General features: G+C 40.9%; 1 protein-coding gene across 2 annotated transcripts in view; it reads left to right on the top strand.

The window, feature by feature from the left end:
* The window catches only part of atp10d (ATPase phospholipid transporting 10D), a 102,378-nt gene that overhangs the window by 44,824 nt on the left and 35,231 nt on the right, over positions 1 to 22,323 (top strand). For both annotated transcript variants that reach the window (XM_038728495.1, XM_038728494.1), the window contains exon 11: positions 2,587 to 2,778. In XM_038728495.1, coding sequence (XP_038584423.1) covers positions 2,587 to 2,778 — 192 coding nt within the window. The remainder of the gene's footprint in view (positions 1 to 2,586; positions 2,779 to 22,323) is intronic.

The following is a 22,323-nucleotide window of genomic DNA, read 5'->3' as shown; positions in this document are numbered from 1 at the left end:
ATTTTCATACTGTTTTGAAGTGTGTTAAAAGTTAACTGTTACTGTAAACAATACTTGGCTTGGAATGACTTTTGCTAGCTATCGAAAGAGAATGTAGAATGCACAGAAAAAGTCCCCAATGGCTAGACAAACAGCCACGATGACATTACTAGGCCTACTTTGGTTGACGACGACAACGATATCCAGCATCACCATACAACCCTTCCACACAAGTCCAAGCTGATACGTTAGGCCTACTTCAACAGCTGCCTTTTCTACCCTTCTGCTCGGGCCTGGTTGGAGGTTTGTCGAGGCAGATGGAAGATGGAAAGAGAGCAATGGCTTGCTGTCAACGCAGAGGGGTTGTTTAAGTGCTGATTTTGTTCTGTAGTCCGCACCAAGAGAGGGTACATATTGATCCATCGTTACTTAATGGGCTAATGGATAAAATGGCTAGGTTAGATCACATATTAGATAACGTGGAAAATGTGAAGAATTTGTCAAAAAGAGGGTGGAAGATGTTATTGAATAGACCATAGTCAGTGCTGCAGCACTGTGGAGAGAAGATTGAAGGTAATGGAGAGCTGCCTGCACACTGCCGCACCATCTGCAAATATGACTTGTGTTCACAATTCAACCATCACTGAGTGAGGTTCAGTAGCTCAGTGGACTCAATCTCTGCGACTTTTTTGTACTTAGATGTTTCATAGGAGAGAAAATATAAGCACAGCTAGCTGAATACATTGTCTATTAACAAATTCAGCACCCTAATCAATGAGAACATGATGACGTCCAACAAAACTTGCCTCATTGTTTACATCCGTATTCCATTTCAAAATCAGGACTAGTTAGTTAGTGAGCTGGAAGATGTAACTGGGGAGGCAACCTCAACTTGATGAGGAACCAACACTGATCTTACATGCATGAACCACAAGCTGGAACTTGATTTTTTTACTACATCTAGCAACTCTCAAGGTAACCATCAGAAAGGAAGTCATGCTGTGTGGAGGAGGCAGAAAAATTCGCGAACAGCCCCAATCTGAACCTTTTGCTGGGCTCGGAAGATGGGGCAAATGGGTAGAAATTTATTTATTTCCAGGATAAAAACCCCTTGAGATGTACCATCTCGTTTTCGAGGGGGTCCTGACCAAAAACACACAATAATATAAAACTACACAATATACAGCAAACATTAAACACACAGTAGTCAACATTTCAAGAATACAAAAGAAAACACATTCACTCATGTACCTTGCACAAAATCTAGACACCAACACTAATAGTAAAACAGTAGAGTATAACAGTAAGTAACAATAATTAACAGGAGCAGTCTGTTGTAAGGTGAACAATAAGAGCATTCAAGATGCAAGATGTCAAGAAAGTTGGTAGATTGTTCCAGTCTCTAGGAGCCTTAACCCTAAATGCTTTTTTTGCTATTTCTAGTGTAGTTTTTGGAACATGAAAAAGATAGTTATTGCTTCTAAGAGAATAAATATGATTAGAATGATGCAAAATGAAAAACTCTATATTTAAAATTAATGCATTTGAAAAGAAACCAGTGTAACTGTCTTCTATCATCAAGAGAAAGCCACTGCAGTTGATTGTACATTACACAGTGGTGGGTTTGAAAGTCACAATTCAGAATAAATCTGCACAAACTATTAAATTTAACATTAAACTTCATAATATCAGCTTTTGAAGCATTTTGATACACAATGTCTCCATAATTGATAACAGGCAGTAACAACTGAGATACCAGCCTCTTTTTTACATTCATTTTGAAACAGTTCTTTGACCTGTACAAAGCCCCAAAAGAATAGCCAATCTTATTACATATATAATCAATATGCTTTTTATATGATAATTCTGAGTCAATCCATAGCCCCAGATATTTAACACAATCAACCTTAGTCAGTAGTGCACCATTAGATGTGAAAATTGAAAGATTATTAGTAGCAGATTTAAGCCTTTGTTTTGTTCCAAACAACATGATGTAAGACTTTGAATGGTTAAGAACTAATCTATTTATAGCCAACCACTTTTGTATCAAATCGAAATCTAACTGTAAAGAAGCAGTGATTTGTAATATATTTGCACTAGAAAAATAGATTACTGTATCATCCGCATAGAAATGAATATTCAAAGTTTTACATAATGATGGGAGTTCATTAATAAAAATAGAAAAGAGAAGGGGACTGTCATCAGGGTTACTCAGACTGCAATACGTACTAGAGGTGTCAATATTTAAAGATTTGTCTGTTTATGAGACAGGGAGGTTTAAAGAAAAGATGCTATTGTTTGCGTTGTGGGAAATATAGGACCCAGTATGACCTGTACTAGTGACTGACAGTCAAGATATACTTACCTTTGCTGCAGAGATATTGGCTTATACCCAGTTTGAATTACATGCACTGTAGTAAACTGATACTGGAAAATACATGCAGGAAGTCCCCAGCTTAACGGCATGTAGACACATTTAGTGAGCTCCACTGTCTTCGGAATGAATATTGTTTTTTTTTCCCCCTGGAAAGTTGATAATGGGTGTTCATGTTCCTGAGTTCTGCTGTAGCCTTGATGGATCAGCTCCTGTTGCTCCTGTCTGTCCAGGCAAAGGAGGTGGTACCAGACCCTGAGCTAGTGAGGAAGTTGAATTGGCTCTGCTCTCCTGTGCTGCCTCTGAGTGACGGCTGCTCTGGGTCTCCATCCAGCCTGGAGCTGACCTACATCACTGATTTCTTCCTGGCTCTGGCCATCTGTAACAGTGTGGTGGTCTCGTCACCCAGCCAGCCTCAACATGTGGTGAGTAGATGACATGTTACTTCAAAGACAGACTCCAAAACGATATATTCACTTGTCCTCAATCTGCCTGTTCATTTGTTCACATAGGTCCAATCCATATAGCACAATTTAAAAAAAAACAAAAAAAAAAACAACAAGGTTACCAAAGTGCTTTACGGAGATAAAATATGTTCATGATAATAAAAACAAAACAAATATCAACAACGACAGCGACAACGAAGACCACAGCAGCTCTCATGGTGAATTAAAAGCCAGGGAATAAAAATATGTTTTTAAATGAGATGTAAAGGTATGGAGGGTGGGCGCCACTTTAATGTGTGGAGGTAAGTCATTCCACAGTTTGGGGGCAACAGCTGAAAAAGAGCGGTCGCCCCTGGTCTTCAGCCTGGTCCTGGGCAAGTTCAGCCGCAGCTGATCAGCAGACCTCAGTGACCTTGACAGGGTGTAAGTGTGCAGGAGCTCAGAGATGTACTGAGGTACCAATCCATTAAGTGACTTAAAAGCAAACATTAAAATCTTAATGTATTCTAAAAATGTACAGGGAGCCAGAAGAGTGAGGCCAGAATGGGGGTAATGTGTTCGTGTTTCCGGGTTCCTGTTAAAAGACGATCAGCTACATTTTGGACTAACAGTAGGCGTGAGAGGGAGGTTTGATTAGCATATAATTGCGACATTTTTTGTCGTATCAAAATTTTATGCACAGAAGGAAAAAAAAAATCCTAACGATTACAATAGGGTTCCCAGCCGCTTCGCGGCCCACTTCGGGCTTGGACCCCTAATAACAAATACAGCTAGAACATAAACTGCAAACAGGAATTAACAAGATTTAACCTGCCATTCAGTGAACACCGAGTGCGACTTGTCACTGTAGGTACCTTTTGAAATACCTGGTTGTAACGTGGAATTATTGTCGGAAATACAAGGGTCCTTTTTACATGCATGTAATGTTTTTGTGTAAATAAATTGAACATTGAATGACACCATTATTTACAATAAATGATGCCCAAAGGAGCTTAATGTTATTCCTTTATTTAGTGCATACATTTAAAAAGTGGCCAGTAAAATTTATGAGTGGCCGACAAAAGAAAATACTTTCCTGCCACAGTGTCAGGCAGTGAAAAGAGACGCTGCTCATAATATACTAAACTATACATTTGGAACTCTGATTAATAATTGAATTAATAACTAAACAAAAACCATCAATTTTGGATTTGGAGTTCTACAAAGAAGAGGTTGTTGATAAATTCACTCAGCATGGATGTACACAAGAATTTATTCAAAAGATGAACCCGAACTAACATGTACTAAACACAAATAGATAGAAATAGAATAAATACAAAGAGTTGTATGTGATGAGGAGTGTGTGTGTGTGTGTGTGTGTGTGTGTGTGTGTGTGTGTGTGTGAAATGCTTTTACATTTAACTGAAACACTCTCACACAAATAGCTGAAATCCTCTCAAACAGCATATATTTCACTTGTGTTTGTGTGTGTGAGGTTTGTGAATGAGTTTAGTTTCATATTTGTATGTGAGAGGAAAAGTACATGTATATGCATGGTAATTCTGAATAATGTCCCTGATGGCCCCTAATAGAGAGGTGCTGGAGCAGAGCAATGCCGCCAAACACTGCAGATAAAATAAAGTTAAATTTTTGTTATGGTGTAGCATACCTACTTTACTGTTAATAAAAAATTCTGAATATTAATTATATAAATCCTTGGGGCACCACCGGAAATTCAGAAAACCACCCATATACGTTATGGGTTTCAATAATTACACGATTATTCCTAGTGATCAGTTAGTAGTAATTGCTTAATCATTTCTATAAATCAATCAGTCAATCTCATATCAAAGGCGTAAATCCTCCGTGACAGTGACCTGGAGTCAAACAGTACACACACACAGTTCCTGTGATTACGGTGAAATTTATTAACTAACTAAAGGTGGATATAAATGCGGTTAAATATACCAAAGACATTAACAATGACTAAACAAACAGGATGCAGACAATGTGAATGGTGTAGTTCAATGTGAATTTAGTTGGTCTGAGTTATTGTGGAGAAGGATTTTATTCTAAGAGAGAAAGAGAACTAATAAACGCAGGTTATATGATAATAACTAGGTTAAATTTGGCTAGGATTAAACTAACGAATTAAAAGACTATTGGACATCAACTCAATTCAATTCAATTCAATTTTATTTATATAGCGCCAAATCACAACAACAGTTATCTCACAGCGCTTTTCATAAAAGAGCAGGTCTAGACCGTACTCTGTGATGATATTTACAGAAGCCCAACAGTTCCCACCAAGAGCAAGCACTAGGCGACAGAGGCAAGGAAAAACTTCCTTTTAAGAGGCAGAAACCTCGAGCAGAACCATGGCTCAGGGTGGGCGGCCATCTGCCTCGACCGGTTGGGGTGAGAGAGAGAGAGAGAGAAAGAGAGAGAGAAGAGAGAGAAAGAGAGAGAGAGAGAGAGAGAGAGAGAGAGGGATGTAAGGAGAGAGAGAGGGGAGGGAGGCAGCCTACACAATATACACACAGAGGTACAGACAGCGAAGGTAATGTTGCTATAAACTAAATGAAAAATGGTACAGATATTTATAATAGTGTTAATGGTAACCATCGTAATGTTAATGATTATAATAACAATAAGACCAGCGACAACAGTCGCTGCAGTAGAGGGTGTCGAGCAGGAACACAGGGGCAGCAGGTGACCCGCAGCCACAGATCCAGACTCCACAGCTCCAGAGCCAGAAAACCTGCAGGAAGTGATAGGAGGAGAGAGGAGAGGGACGAGAAAGCACAAGACTACCAGAAAGGGGAGAAGTTGTGTTAGTAACATGCAATAATGGGATAAGGTTGCATACAGAGGGAGAGAAAGTAGAGGAGAGAGGAGCTCAGTGCATCATGGGAAATCCCCCGGCAGTCTAGGCCTATAGCAGCATAACTAAGGGATGGTTCAGGACTACCTGAGCCAGCCCTAACTATAAGCTTTATCAAAGAGGAAAGTCTTAAGCCTACTCTTAAATGTGGAGATGGTGTCTGCCTCCTGAACCCAAACTGGAACCTGGTTCCACAGGAGAGGAGCTTGATAGCTGAACGCTCTGGCTCCTAGTCTACTTTTGGAGACTCTAGGAACCACAAGTAACCCTGCATTCTGGGAGCGCAGTGCTCTGGTGGGGTAGTAAGGTACTATGAGCTCTTTAAGATAAGATGGTGCCTGACCATTAAGAGCTTTGTAGGTAAGAAGAATGATTTTAAATTCTATTCTGGATTTTACTGGAAGCCAATGCAAAGAAGCTAAAACAGGAGAAATGTGATCTCTTTTCCTGGTTCCTGTCAGAACACGTGCTGCAGCATTCTGGATCAGCTGAAGAGTCTTAATGGACTTTTTCGAGCAGCCTGATAATAAGGAATTGCAGTAATCCAGCCTAGAAGTAACAAATGCATGGACTAGTTTTTCTGCATCATTTTTAGACAGGATGTTCCTGATTTTCGCAATATTACGTAGGTGAAAAAAGGCGGTCCTTGAAATTTGCTTAATGTGGACTTAAACGACATGTCCTGATCAAAGATAACTCCAAGATTCCTCACAGTGGTGCTGGAGGCCAAGGCGATGCCATCCAGGGAAACTATATCTTTAGATAATGCGTCACGGAGGTGCTTAGGCCCCAGAACAATAACTTCAGTTTTATCTGAGTTTAACATAAGAAAATTACAGTCATCCAGGTTTTAACATCCTGAAGGCACATTTGAAGTTTAGCTAACTGATGAGTTTCATCTGGCTTGATCGATAGATATAACTGAGTATCATCTGCATAACAATGAAAGCTTATGGAATGTTTCCTGATAATATTGCCTAAAGGAAGCATATATAAAGTGAAGAGGATTGGTCCAAGGACAGATCCTTGAGGAACTCCATGAGTAACTTTGGCGTGCATGGAGGACTCATCGTTAACATGTACAAACTGAAATCGATCTGATAAATAGGACTTAAACCAGCTTAGAGCGGTTCCTTTAATGCCAATGAAATATTCCAGTCTCTGCAATAGGATCTGATGGTCAATGGTATCAAATGCAGCACTAAGATCTAATAAAACCAGTACAGAGACAAGTCCTTTGTCTGATGCAATAAGGAGGTCATTAGTAATTTTCACCAGTGCTGTCTCTGTGCTATGATGAGCTCTAAATCCTGACTGAAAATCCTCAAATAAACTATTGCTCTGTAGAAAGTCACACAGCTGTTTAGCAACTGCTTTCTCCAGAACCTTAGAGAGAAATGGAAGGTTAGATATAGGTCTATAGTTTGATAAAACATCCGGATCAAGTTTGGGCTTTTTCAGAAGAGGTTTAATTACAGCTACTTTAAAGTACTGTGGTACATAGCCTGTTGATAAAGATAGATTGATCATATCTAGTATAGAGGTGCTGACTAAGGGTAAAACATCTTTAAGCAGCCTAGTCGGGATGGGGTCTAAGAGGCAGGTTGATGGTTTAGATGAAGAAATTATTGAAGTTAGTTGGTAAAGATTGAGGGAAGCAAAACAGTCTAAACATGTATCTGGTTCTACAGCTGTTTCTAAGGTTCCTGAGTTAAGAGATAAGTCGGTGCCAGTTGAGGGCAGGTCTTGGTGAATTTTGTCTCTAATAGCTAGAATTTTATCATTAAAGAAGCTCATGAAGTCGTAACTACTGAGAGCTATGGGAATACTTGGCTCAATAGAGCTGTGACTCTCTGTCAGCCTGGCTACAGTGCTGAAAAGAAACCTGGGGTTGTTCCTATTTTCCTCTATTAATGACGAGTAGTACGCTGCTCTGGCATTACGGAGGGCCTTCCTATAAGTTTTAAGACTATCTTGCCAAATTAAACGAGAATTTTCCACTTTGGTGGAACGCCAATTCCTCTCAAGTTTCCGTGATATTTGCTTTAATTTGCGAGTTTCAGTATTATACCATGGAGCTAACCGTCTTTGTTTTAGTATTTTCTTTTTTAGAGGGGCTACAGAGTCGAGTGTCATTCGCAGCGAGCCAGCAGCACTATCAACAAGATGATCGATTTGGGAGGGACTGAAATTAGCATAGGAGTCCTCCGTTACTTTGTGACTAGATAATGTATTTAGAGCTGATGGAATCGCATCCTTAAATTTAGCTATAGCACTATCAGACAGACATCTTGTATAGAAATTTTTGCCCAATGGCGAGTAGTTCAGCAATACAAACTCAAAAGTTATCAAACAGTGGTCGGATAAAGAGGGATTCTGTGGGAACACCACTAAATGTTCAATTTCAATACCATACACCAAAACAAGGTCAAGGGTGTGGTTAAAACAGTGAGTCGGTTCATGAACACTCTGAGAGAAGCCGATGGAATCTAACAAAGAGATAAACGCAGTACTGAAGCTGTCATTCTCAACATCTACATGAATATTAAAATCCCCTACAATAATAACTTTGTCCGTTTTAAGGACTAAAGTTGACAAAAACTCTGCAAATTCAGATAAGAATTCAGAATACGGGCCAGGTGCTCGGTACACTATAACAAAAAGAATTGGTTGCAGTGATTTCCAACTTGGGTGCGAAAGACTAAGAACAAGACTTTCAAATGAGTTATAGTTTAGTTTAGGTTTAGAGCTGATTAATAGGCTAGAGTCGAAGATAGCTGCAACTCCACCTCCTCGGCCTGTGCCTCGAGGAATGTGAGTATTAATATGACTGGGAGGGGTGGATTCATTTAGGCTAACATATTCTCCATCACCCAGCCAGGTTTCAGTAAGACCAAATAAATCAATATCATAATCTGATATTAGTTCATTTACTAGTACACCTTTAGAAGAGAGAGATCTGATGTTTAAGAGTCCACATTTAACTCTCCTATTTGTTTGCACTATTGCTCTTGTGGTTTTAATTTTTATAAGGTTTTTATGCACAGCTCCTCTTCTGTTTACCTTTTTAAATAATTTCGATGGTCGGGGGACAGACACCGTCACTATAGGGTTTTCACTAAGTAACTCCTGAAATGGAGGAGCAGAGAAGTGTGTTAGACTGCGACTCTGCGTAGGGTTTTGGGTGGGTAACTGCTGAAAAAGAAGGGCAGAGAAGTGTGTTAAACTGCGACTCTGCCTCCTGGTCTCAACTCTGGGTTGTCATGGATTTGGTCCACTAATAAACTTGGCCAGATTTCTAGAAATGAGAGCTGCTCCTTCCCAAGTGGGATGGATGCCGTCTCTCCGGATCAGACCAGGTCTTCCCCAGAAAGTCTGCCAATGATCAACAAAGCCCACATCGTGGGCCCTAATCGTCTCAACCACAGAATGCCGTTGGTTCCTTACTGCTTGTTGTTCCTCCACCGTCTGGTGTTCAGCAGCCTCATGCTGGCTGAGTTTCGTGCGTTCTTGGTTGAGACGGCTTAACACGCCTTCTTTCGGACGCTTTCTCTGCCAGGAATTGCTCCGGAGGTCCACCGCTTCGGCTCGTAACTTAGTTGAAGAAACTTGCTGTGATGGCTGTTAACCTTGGCTCGGTTCGTGGGTTTTTATGTCCTTTGAGCTGCTGCTGGCGTAACTAACCAATGTGGCTGACCTCCCAGGCTTCGTTGTCGTGGGGAGGAGTGAGGTTAGTTGATTCGACAGAAATAAAGCTTAAAAGAAACTTGGTTGTTTCTTAATTAAACTTGCGTGACTTAAAACGGTCTGATAACTTTACAAACAAATAATTGAAAAGAATAACTTCCACAAAGATTCTCCAGGCCTTGCAGATGTAGGCTGAGTAAGTTACTTGTGAGCCGTGCCGGTCTTCTTAGGACCTTGCTGGAACACGGGAGCACGCTCCGTAAGCATGCAGTGCGAAGAGCAAGAGCGTTGAGGAGGAGAAGAGAACAAGAGACAGAGAGCGAGCACGTGTTGCCGTGTCCCACGAGGGGGCTGTGTTTCCCCTGAGGGTTTATTTCTGGTCTCCTGAGAGAGGCTGTCCCTTAATTGTAATTGTCTATTTTAACTCTTTATTTAGCGTTTTTCTTATTACAACATACAAAGAACAAGGGGCATTACATATTTGTATAATAACAAAATAAAGTATTAAAGTTGTTCTGCTTCTTTATATGCAAACCATTTTGTCCAGCACTTATTATATATGTGTCCTTCGATACGTAGAAAGTATGTCATCTTCTCCATTGAGTGTATCTCCTCCACTATTTCTTTCCATTGATCAGTCCGAGGTGGGTCAATCTTTAGCCAAGATTGAGTGATAGCCTTTTTACATGCAATCATTAGAATTTTAAAAAGATAAATGTCGTCTTTTCAGAACACCTCACCAGGTAGGGTCTTTAGGGATGACACAACCCATTATCCTCCCAGTAATTAAAAAGATACTGTCCCAGAATTGTTCTAACTTTGAGCATGTCCAAAATATATGAGAGTGATTGGCGTTCTGATGTCCACACTGTCGCCAACATTGCTGTTGTTCTCCCCTTTGTTTATTAATAATATGAGGTGTAATGAAATATCTGACCAGACTCTTCCACCCAAATTTCCTCCATCTTTTAGAACTAGTAGACGTCTGTTGTGTCACACACATCGAAAGCCAATCACCCTCTGACACTTCCATACACAGCTCCTTTTCCCATTTTGAAGGTATTATTTCCATTTTGTTTCTGCAGTGCTTTATACAATTTAGAGACAGTTTTACTTGGCAGGAGCTTATAAGCATTAATAAAAACTTTAACAATGTCATTGCCTTCAGGAGAAATACCTTTTCTTATTTCACTGTTATAGAAATGTCTCACTTATATTTGAATAAATCTCTGTTGTCTTGATTATATTGTCTTTTGAGTTGTTCGAATGTCTTAAAGGTGTTGCCGTCTACAAGCTGACACAGGGCCATGAGGCCTTGATCTTTCCAACTCAAAAATGAAGAGACTATTTCACCTGGTCGAAAACTCGGATTGCAGGAGGACCAGATAAGTTTAATATCATTAGCCAATTTGTACTTATTTACAACCGCTTTCCAAATTAATAGCGTATCTTCAGCTATACGATCCCCATCTTTGTTTGTGATAATTTTACCTCCCAACCCATTTTGGGTTTGAGGTTGGCTCTGTCCCTGGGTTAGTTCAATCAGTCTGCATTGAGCCTCTGTTTCTGGGGAACACCAGCAAACCATGATCTCATTTGAGATGCGTAGTAATATTCCTTCAGATTTGGAAGGGCTAAACCGCCACGTTCTTTATCAATCTGAAGTGTCTAAATTTTATCCTTGGTCTAGCCCCTGACCAAATAAATCTTGATATTAACCGGTCCCAAGCGTTAAAGTGTGAGTCAGCAATCCTGATGGCAGTGACATGAAAAAATACAAAAATATGGGAAGCAGATTCATTTTCACTATTTCCAATCTAGCATTGAATCAGCATTGCCCATGTCTTTTTGTATTGAGTCAATAACTTTATCAAAATTCAAACTGTCAAACAAATCATCTAGATCTCGAGAGATAAACACACCTAGATACTTTAACTTTTTAGCTTCCCATTTAAGTTTATAATTGTGTCGTATGGATTTACTGGGGGAGTAGTTAATGGTCAGGACTTGTGTCTTGGTAATGTTTAGGTGATAACCAGACAGCTGACCAAACTCTGTCAGAATTCTTATAGGTTTAGGGAAGCTTACATCTGGGTTTTGGAGGTAGGTGATAATATCATCCGCAAAAAGTCCAATTATATGTTTAGTATTTGCAATAGTAATGCCTTTAAGCTCTTCATTTTGCCTAATAGCCAGTGCCAAGGGCTCTATGAATAACGTGAAGAGCGCTGGACTGAGGCAACAGCCTTGTTGAGTACCTCTAAACAGTTAAAAGCTATCGGCGGTGGCCATTAATTTTTACCCTTGCCCTCGGACTACCATACAGTGACTGGATACACCTAATAAATTGATTATTAAAGCCAAGATGCTCCTTGTATAAAAAGGGCCAGCTGACCCGGTCAAAGGCTTTTTCCGCGTCGAGGCTGACTAAAGCCATACTCAGTTTTTGTTTCTTGGCTTGGTCTATGACATGCAATGTTCGTCTTATACTGTCATGAGTTTGATGGCCTTTAATGAATCCTGTTTGATCCTCATGAATTAAATCTATAAGATAATACTCCATTCTCTTAGAAATTATAGAGTTTGTAATCAACATTCAGTATTGAGATCGGACGATATGACTCACAATATTCTATATTTTTTCCTTCCTTAGGGAGGACAGATATTACAGCCTCTCTCCATGATGGCGGTATCTCTGCTCCACTCAGAGTCCAATTAAAAGACTCCAGCAGAACGGGAGCAAAAATCTTGTACCACTCATTTGAAACCCCATCGCTACCTGGGCATTTGTGAGTTTTCAGATTTCCAATAGCTGCGTCCAATTCTTTTTGAGTGATAGGGGCAGTTAATGCATCATTTTGTATTAATCCTAGGGAAGGCAGGTCTAATCCTGCCAAATACTGTGTAATAACACTTTCATTCCATGGTTTTGAGGATGTGTATAATGTTTGATAATAGTTTTCAAAGATTTTATGAATTTGATTAATATCATAAGTCAAAGTATCAGTTAAAGGGTCTCTAATTTTGGTAATCGAGTGCTTCAATTGCTGCTTTCGGAGGCGCCTTGCTAGAATTCTTGTGGCTTTTGGACCAGATTCGTGTAAAGTCTGTTTTGAAAATCGTAATTTTTTCTCTATCTCCTCGTGTATCATATCATTTATATTATTTTTAATAACTGTTATTTGTTCGGTCAATTCTTGATCATTAGTACTTTCTTGCTGTTTTAGTTCTAAACTTCTAAGTGTCTTTTCCAACTCATCATATTTTAATCGTTTTATCTTCTTCAAATGGGTAGTTCTTGAAATGAGTCTGCCTCTCATTACTTCTTTAACTGTATCCCAAACCAGAGCAGGATTTACCTGGCCATTATTATCCTCTACACATTCTGCCATTTCCTTCTTAATGTCATTTATTGTGGTTTCCTTGTTGAGAATGCTTATATTTAAACCAAGTTATTTTTTGGCTGATTAGATAAGTGAATAGACAAATAGACAATATTGTGGTCAGATATATCAGATGTTCCAATTTTGCATTCCTTAACCCTAAACCTGTCAGTGGTGTTCATCAAAAAGAAGTCAATCCTGGAGTGGACTTTATGTGTGAGAGAGTAATGGGTAAAATCTCTGTCTTTAATGTGGAAATCCCTCCAGACATCAAACATACCCGTCTCTCTAATTAAAATATTAAGATTTTTTGTTTTTTGGAGCTGGTTGTATCCATGGCATAATTTAGGATTGTATTCCAATCTCCAGCACAAACTAGAATCCCCTCACTTACTGAGATTATTGTATCAAAAAGCAGTTTTAAAAATTTCCTGTCACTTTCCGGTGGGACATAAATGTTAGCAAACGTGACCACAACATTATCAATTCTCCCTTTTATGATAATAAACCTGCCTTCTTTATCAACTTTTTCAGAAATTAATTCAAAGTTTAAAGAGTTGGAAATGAGAGTAGCCACCCCCCTTTTCCTACTATTTTTACACCAGCTATGAGATGCATTTGAGTACCCTAATGTTTTAAATTTTTCATGTTCTTGCTTAGACATATGCATCTCCTGTAGAAAAGCTACTTGTATCCCATCTTTTCTTTTAGCTAGAACCCTTTTTCTTTTCACTGGACTACCCAAGCCATTTACATTTAAAGAAGCAATTTTTAAATCATATGACACTAACAAATAACAAAAACCCTTACATGATTTAGCGACCCCTAAAAACACACATTGAACAATAACAAAAATGAACCTTAATGAACTGACTTCCAAACGAAAAGAGGAGTCTTCTTCCTCCCCTGTAACCCCGTTGGCAGGTTGAGGGTTAAGTCTCTCTGGACGAGAAGGCCCAAAAAGGACAGTAGATGTGTCTGGATGTAAAAACACGTTCATCCTATTAGTCCAACTTAGACAATAAAGTGTGACCTCTCCCACGTAGTAGATAATCAAGTCCTGGTCTGAAAAACATCACGTTGTAGCATGATGCCCTGCTGCTTTTTAATCAGATTGTTCCCTCTGGAATTCTTGCAACTTGGCCTTCACTCTGAGCGCCACGGCGGGCGCCAACTCAGTAGCTCCCGAAGACGAGACTCCGCGCTGGTCCCTCCATCGGCTGTAACCGGCTCCTCCACTTGAAATCCGCGTCTCTTCAGCTCCTTATAGGCTTCCCGAGCGCTGGAGTATGTGCGCACGCCTGTCTCCCAGTGGATCCTCATGTTAGTGAACGGCGTTTGGAAACGTATGCCTTTGTATTTTTTTAATGGCGTTGTATTCTTTGCGCCTCTTAACAATCTCTGGTGCGTAATCATAGTCAAAATGTATAAATGCGGTGCCCACCTGTATCTTGCCATTTTTCCACACTTCCCTTTTGTAGAAAACTCCAGAAAATTGACATTTACAGCCCTCGGTGATGCTCCAGGCGGGGGTTTACTTGCAAGAGCCTGATGTGAGCGTTGTATTTTAAGGTTAAAGTCCTCCGGTAGTTGTAGCTGGCTCTGCAAAAGCTTCTCAATAAACTGCATTACAGAGACCCCCTCTTGTCCTTCTGGCACCCCAAAGGCACGTGTTTTATTTCTTCTGGATCGTGATTCTAAGTCAAGTACTTTGAGCTGAAGTTTCCTCTGCAGTTCGAGGCAAGTGCACAGCACCTCAGTCGCCTCCTCTGCCCAAACCCTCATCCATCCGCTGTGATAGGCCTTGTATGTCGGTTGCAATATTGTCCAGTTTACCGTTGATTTGTTGCCAAGAGCAAGCGCACTAGTCGACAGAGGCAAGGAAAAACTTCCTTTTAAGAGGCAGAAACCTCGAGCAGAACCATGGCTCAGGGTAGGCGGCCATCTGCCTCGACCGGTTGGGGTGAAGGGGAGAGAGAGAGAGAAAGAGAGGGATGTAAGGAGAGAGAGAGGGGAGGGAGGCAGCCTACACAATATACACACACAGAGGTACAGACAGTGAAGGTAATGTTGCTATAGACTAAATGAAAAATGGTACAGATATTTATAATAGTGTTAATGGTAACCATCGTAATGTTAATGATTATAATAACAATAAGACTAGCAACAATAGTCGTTGCAGCAGAGGGTGTCGAGCAGGAACACGGGGGCAGCAGGTGACCCGCAACCACAGATCCAGACTCCACAGTTCCAGAGCCAGAAAACCTGCAGGAAGTGATAGGAGAGAGGAGAGAGACGAGAAAGCACAAGACTACCAGAAAGGGGAGAAGTTGTGTTAGTAACATGCAATAATGGGATGAGGTTGCATACAGAGGGAGAGAAAGTAGAGAAGAGAGGAACTCAGTGCATCATGGGAAATCCCCCAGCAGTCTAGGCCTATAGCAGCATAACTAAGGGATGGTTCAGGACTCACCTGAGCCAGCCCTAACTATAAGCTTTATCAAAGAGGAAAGGCTTAAGCCTACTCTTAAATGTAGAGATGGTGTCTGCCTCCTGAACCCAAACTGGAACCTGGTTCCACAGGAGAGGAGCTTGATAGCTGAACGCTCTGGCTCCTAGTCTACTTTTGGAGACTCTAGGAACCACAAGTAACCCTGCATTCTGGGAGCGCAGTGCTCTGGTGGGGTAGTAAGGTACTATGAGCTCTTTAAGATAAGATGGTGCCTGACCATTAAGAGCTTTGTAGGTGAGAAGAATGATTTTAAATTCTATTCTGGATTTTACAGGAAGCCAATGCAAAGAAGCTAAAACAGGAGAAATGTGATCTCTTTTCCTGGTTCCTGTCAGAACACGTGCTGCAGCATTCTGGATCAGCTGAAGAGTCTTAATGGACTTTTTCGAGCAGCCTGATAATAAGGAATTGCAGTAATCCAGCCTAGAAGTAACAAATGCATGGACTAGTTTTTCTGCATCATTTTTAGACAGGATGTTCCTGATTTTCGCAATATTACGTAGGTGAAAAAAGGCGGTCCTTGAAATTTGCTTAATGTGAGACTTAAACAACATGTCCTGATCAAAGATAACTCCAAGATTCCTCACAGTGGTGCTGGAGGCCAAGGCGATTCCATCCAGGGAAACTATATCTTTAGATAATGCGTCACGGAGGTGCTTAGGCCCCAGAGCAATAACTTCAATTTTATCTGAGTTTAACATGAGAAAATTACAGCTCATCCAGGTTTTAACATCCTGAAGGCACATTTGAAGTTTAGCTAACTGATGAGTTTCATCTGGCTTGATGGATAGATATAACTGAGTATCATCTGCATAACAATGAAAGCTTATGGAATGTTTCCTGATAATATTGCCTAAAGGAAGCATATATAAAGTGAAGAGGATTGGTCCCAGCACAGATCCTTGAGGAACTCCATGAGTAACTTTGGCGTGCATGGAGGACTCAACGTTAACATGTACAAACTGAAATCGATCTGATAAATAGGACTTAAACCAGCTTAGAGCGGTTCCTTTAATGCCAGTGAAATGTTCTAGTCTCTGCAATAGGATCTGATGGTCAATGGTATCAAATGCAGCACTAAGATCTAATAAAACCAGTACAGAGACAAGTCCTTTGTCTGATGCAATAAGGAGGTCGTTAGTAATTTTCACTAGTGCTGTCTCTGTGCTATGATGAGCTCTAAATCCTGACTGAAAATCCTCAAATAAACTATTGCTCTGTAGAAAGTCACACAGCTGTTTAGCAACTGCTTTCTCCAGAACCTTAGAGAGAAATGGAAGGTTAGATATAGGTCTATAGTTTGCTAAAACATCCGGATCAAGTGTGGGCTTTTTCAGAAGAGGTTTAATTACAGCTACTTTAAAGTACTGTGGTACATAGCCTGTTGATAGAGATAGATTGATCATATCTAGTATAGAGGTGCTGACTAAGGGTAAAACATCTTTAAGCAGCCTAGTCGGGATGGGGTCTAAGAGGCAGGTTGATGGTTTAGATGAAGAAATTATTGAAGTTAGTTGGTAAAGATTGAGGGAAGCAAAACAGTCTAAACATATATCTGGTTCTACAGCTGTTTCTAAGGTTCCTGAGTTAAGAGATAAGTCGGTGCCAATTGAGGGCAGGTCTTGGTGAATTTTGTCTCTAATAGCTAGAATTTGATCATTAAAGAAGCTCATGAAGTCGTAACTACTGAGAGCTATGGGAATACTTGGCTCAATAGAGCTTTTGTGGCCTAGTGTGCTTCTTCTCCCTCTCTTATATTATTTTGTCAAAAATAACAAACAGAATAGCGAGTTTAAATGGGATTTTTGAAGTTAAAGTGGGAGAGAGGTTTCAATACGACCGACTACTCCATGAGCACACCCGGAAGTCCGTAATGTCTATTTTAAAGTCTACTTGCGTGTACTTCAATCAAATACCTTCCCACAATCAAACCTTAAATGTCATAAACAGTTATACCATTGTTAGTTTTAAGTATTTGATAAAAAGGAAAGGAAACAGTTACTTAATCATTGTTGTAGCTCTCTTCACAACAACACAGACACAGGTCTGTTCTTTGAAGTGGACGTTTATTGCTTCAGGCACGTCTGGTCTCTCTGATTCATCCACGCTTTGTTCACGCCGTGAGAACTACATTTATTAAAGGAACACAGTACATATATATCAATGCATTATACAGTACATAGCTTAGCAAAGGAAATACGAACAACATCTAGCTTTATAAAGACGAAGTGGTAAAATACCTCATTGGCCGCTTGTCGTGAAAAGAGGTTATTAAATCCTTTACAGTCCCTTGAAAGTCCATTTGACTGTCTGCATTAACTTCAGCATCGACATTTGCAACTTTTAATACAGTTTTACAAAGTCTCGTAGCCATCTGCTCCGCTGGAACCTAAAAACAGTGCTCCGACTAAACCGTCGTGGCGGTAAAAACGTTAAAGCATAAAATGGACTAAATACACTGCATAAAATGGACTAAATACACTGTTGACCATGTCCTATTCAGCTGCCTGTTTTACCCTTTAGCTCTTAAACATGCATTATATATATTTTTTATTTATTACATGAAATTATGACAGCAATAATGAACTGTGCATCATGAACACACAAGTATTTATGCAACAACACTTACACTCCCACCAAATAACTCATTAACTTGAAATGTGGGATTTTCTTTAAAATAAAGATGAAAGCAATCAATAAAGTGTTTTTATGTATGTGACTTAGCTGGCCTCAAGTAAGGTAACCACCTTGTAAATGGGCCTTTCGAGGTAGACTGTTTTAGTTGGTGACTGTCCTTTAACAGTCCCCGACTAGTATCTTCAGCTTCCGCACCATGTTTCACTACATTTGAGCATTTACCATTCTGTGGTAATTGTCACATGTTACCACAGTGGCAAAAGCTACTTACTGCTACCACTAATGCTTACCAGCTGATATTATGGAATCACAAAACAGAACATATAACATATCAGTGGTAAAATGAACATACAGAGATGAGTGTTTACAGAAGCTAATGGACACAATGAGGGCCTTCAGAATGGCTGCTTATGGTGTGATAACGCACGTGAAAGTCTGAATTTGGTGCTTACATCTGAGTGTTTAGTACACCTGGTGGACTGTAGTAATCAGTTGATCAGACCATTTGCTTTCACATTCCCTAATGTTTGAGTTCAAGTCAAGTCCCAATACATGACATACTTCACATGATTTCTATTCATACACTGCACTAGGATGAACTACAACCCTGGCGAGCTTCCATTCATTTCTTGGTGAGCTGTCGTCTTGTAGGATCACAATGTCTTGTACTCTTGTAATTTTGCGATGTTCTTTGCCATTTCTGTCGTTGTTGGAGATTTAGCAAGTATTCCTGTTTCCATCTTTGCCAGAATTCATTGGCTAATAACTGCACTCTTCTCCAACGTTTGAGATCTTCTCTGCAGAACTGTCCAGGAGGGGGAAGAATAACTGATGATTTCATCATTAGTATATGGTTGGGAGTCAGAGGCTCTGGTCCGGCGGGATTGTGAAGATGCTGCTGTTGATTATAGCCATTGTTTCGTAGAGAAACGTCCTCAGAGATGTGGTGTCAAGTCTGCTTGCAGATTTGTCGAGCATGACAGACGGTGCTGCTTCGGATTGTGTGAATTTGACGCTCCCAAACTCCGCTCATGTGGCTCGCTGATGCGACGTTCGTTACAAATTCGCAACCAATTGCTCGTTGACGTTCTTGGTCCATTACCTTGAGCAACTCAGAAAACACTCTCATGGCACCCATGAAATTTGTTCCCTGATCGCATCTCAATTGGCGCACAGGTCCTCTAATAGCTACAAACGTCCGAATTGCATTCATGAAGGCGTCTGTTGTCAAGTCGTGTAGTGTTTCTATATGCTCTGGAGCACAAGCAAGTAAACAACAATCCATAACGTTTCATTTCCTTTCTTCCTTCCTTCACGATGAAGGGGCCAAGACAATCAAGGCCACAATAGGTAAAGGGAGGGAACATCTGTTTTCTCTTCTGGCAGATCTGCCATTTTTTGGACTTCTGTGGCTCTTCTGTATCTCCTGCATGTTACGCACTTTCATAGTCATGACTCTTCCTTGGTGGCGCACACGCTTGTGATAATGTTTGACGAGCAGGGCTGACACATGAGATTTCTTCGGAAGTATTGCCGATTTCATCGATTCATTGATTTCATCATGGTGTAAGGCTGATTGAGATAGCTGTCCTCCCACCCTGAGAACATTGTTCTTGTCCAAGAAGGCATTCAGCTGATTTGACTTGTTGTGCCTTTTCAGGGTGTTTTCTTTCTGGAGATTGATTTTTTGAATGTCTTCAGGCTTCGTTTTGCACTAGCTTGATAATAAAGATTTCAGCTTCTCTTCTTTCTACAAGGCTAGTTGCTTCTTTTGTTCTTGACTGATGTCCTTTGAATTTTCTGATGAATCTCTTGAGCCTAGCAACAGCTCTCACTGCTCTGGACCAGTCAGAAAACCTTGTGAAGCGGTTCACCATCGAATTCACCTTCTTGACTGCGTGAATATGGGCTTTGCGAAGCTCAGGATCGGTTGTTTCAACTTCTCCCACCATTTCCTCTTTGCATGGAAGGTTCTGCTGCCAAAGAAAGTCAGGTCCTCATGAGGCGTGGTCGTCTGGATTATTTCCAGAGCTGACATGTCGCCATTGTTCAGGATTTGTGCTCATGGCATCATTGTGTACATAGCCAAGGACCACCTTTGAGTTAGTCCAGTAATATTCTTCCAGGTTTTCAATCTCAAGCTTCCGTTTGACAACATCGCCATTGCGGACTGAAGTCACAGCTGATGACAGTTCAGTTCTTGGGATAGTTGTTAGTTTGGTAGGGGTTACTCGTGCCTTCCCCATGACAAGTGAGCAACTGATCTGTCCTGTTTCACTTATTGCTCAAAGATAAGAACATGCACCGTATCCATTAAGACTTGCATCTGAAAAGTTGTGTAGTTCATAACGCATGACTGAGTCAAAGTGTGATGGAAGGTAACTTCTTGGAATATTCAGTGCTGCTAGGTGTGGCAAATACTTAAGCCATAGCTCCCACCATGAAAGAATGTGCTCGGGGAGATCTTCATCCCAGTCTACCTTTTCTCTACATAGCTCCTGTAGGATCTGTTTGGCAACTAATATGAAGGGGGCCACAAACCGTAACGGATTATAGACGGAGACGACTGTTGAGAGAACTCCTCTCCTTGTCAGTGGGCTTTCTTTAACTACCACTCTGAATTTGAATTCATCGGTTTCGATGCACCACTGAACTCCAAGTGCTCGCTTAATGTGAAGTTCTCCTAGGGCCATGTCTTGATCTTTGGTCTGTGCACATTCTTCGGTGGTATTACAGCAATCACTTCTTTGTCGTTGGACACGAACTTGTGCAGCCGGAGCTTTCCTGTTCTGCACAAGGCTCTTGACTCCACCAGATGAATGGCTTCAGCAGTTGACTTTACACTTATTAAGCCATTGTTGACGTAGAAGTTTCTTTGGATGAACTTGATGGACTCTTCGCAGAACTTACCATGACCCTGCGATGCCAGATGTTTGAGTCCAAATTTGGAGCAGCCGGGGGACGAAGCTGCCCCAAACAAGTGCACCTTCATTCTGTACACTGAGTGTCTGGAGTTCAGATCACCTTTTTCCCACCAGAGGAACCTTAAGTAGTCTTGGTGTTCCTTTGCGACGTTAAACTGATGAAACATTCTTTCAATGTCGCACATAATGGCTATTGGGCCCTTTCGGCATAGCACTCCAACTAATGTGTTGGTCAGATCTGGCCCGGTCAGAAGATGATAATTTAGAGAGGTTTCTTGGAAACAACCTGAACAGTTGAAAACGACACGGATCTTCCCAGGTTTGTAGGGATGGTAGACTCTGCGGAATATACCGTGCTGGGGCAGCTGTGGCTCAGGAGATGGAGCGGATTGGCCGTTAATCGGAAGGTCACTGGTTCAATCCCGGCTCCCCCAGGCTGCATGTCGAAGTGTCCTTGGGCAAGATACTGAACCCCGAATGGCATTGCCGCCAGTGTGTGAATCTTAATTTCTGTTTGAGCACTTAGGCTCAGTGTATGAATGTTTGTGAATGGTGAATGCAGATGTAGTGTAAAAGCGCTTTGAGTGGTCGAAAAGACTAGACAGGCGCTATACAAGTACGGAGCATTTACATTTATCGAGTTCAGTCAGTGGAACCTTCACAGCATCTCCTCGGGTTATTATGTCATTCATGAACTAGACATAATCCTTGTAATATTGCCTTACACCCTTTTTCACCTTAAACAAGAAGAGAAGGTCTTCCTAAGAAACTGGGTTGTCATCTGCAGTGTGATCTGTGAAATACGATTCGAGAGCCTTGATGATGTCTGTTGGACTGATCTCTTTGACTTGAGTTCTGCAAGCCAAGTGTACTTCCCTCTTTAACTCAACTGATTGGTGCACAGCTTGATTCTGTGACTGGTTCCTATTGCTACACCATAGACACTTTCTGGATTATAGCAGCCAACAATGCTCCAACCGAGATCTGTTCGCTGTGCATAAGGGTGGTTTTCTTTGCCAGACAGGATCTCCCTTGGAAGAAGAGTTTGCTGACAGTTATAGCCAATCAATAGACCTGCTTTGCAGTCCAATGGTGGTGGAATCTTGTCTGCTAATTGTTCCAGGTGAGGCCTGTGTGAAAAGTGGTGGCAATGAAATCCTTTTCTCGAAGTTGTATCCTCTCACTTGTAGATTTGTTGTTTTTGACAGGGTATGACTGTCGACCTTGTAGACATTGTGGATAGTCACAAACTGACATTTTCTTTATGTTGAGATCATGGGCCACTTCATCTAGAATAAAGGTTGTGTCGCTCTGTGTGTCTAGGAGCGCGTAGACGAGAACTTCTTGATCTGGCAGTTTTGTGGATGACGCGATCTTGAACCGTCCTTTCAAGGAACCTTCTACACTTGGCGAGGACATGTCCTGTTCTTTTGCAGAAAACACACGATGGAATGTTGCTCTCTGTTGTGTTTGTAGACGCCACCTAGGTACTTTCTAAGGTAGTACAGTTTTTCATTC

The sequence above is a fragment of the Micropterus salmoides genome, unplaced genomic scaffold, assembly GCF_014851395.1.
Source record: "Micropterus salmoides isolate LMB-PRFRI ecotype aquatic unplaced genomic scaffold, ASM1485139v1 Ms_hic_scaffold_19, whole genome shotgun sequence".
Taxonomy (NCBI): Eukaryota; Metazoa; Chordata; class Actinopteri; order Centrarchiformes; family Centrarchidae; genus Micropterus; species Micropterus salmoides.
Note: the sequence above shows the minus strand (reverse complement) of the source record. Positions and strands in the feature narration are given on the sequence as shown.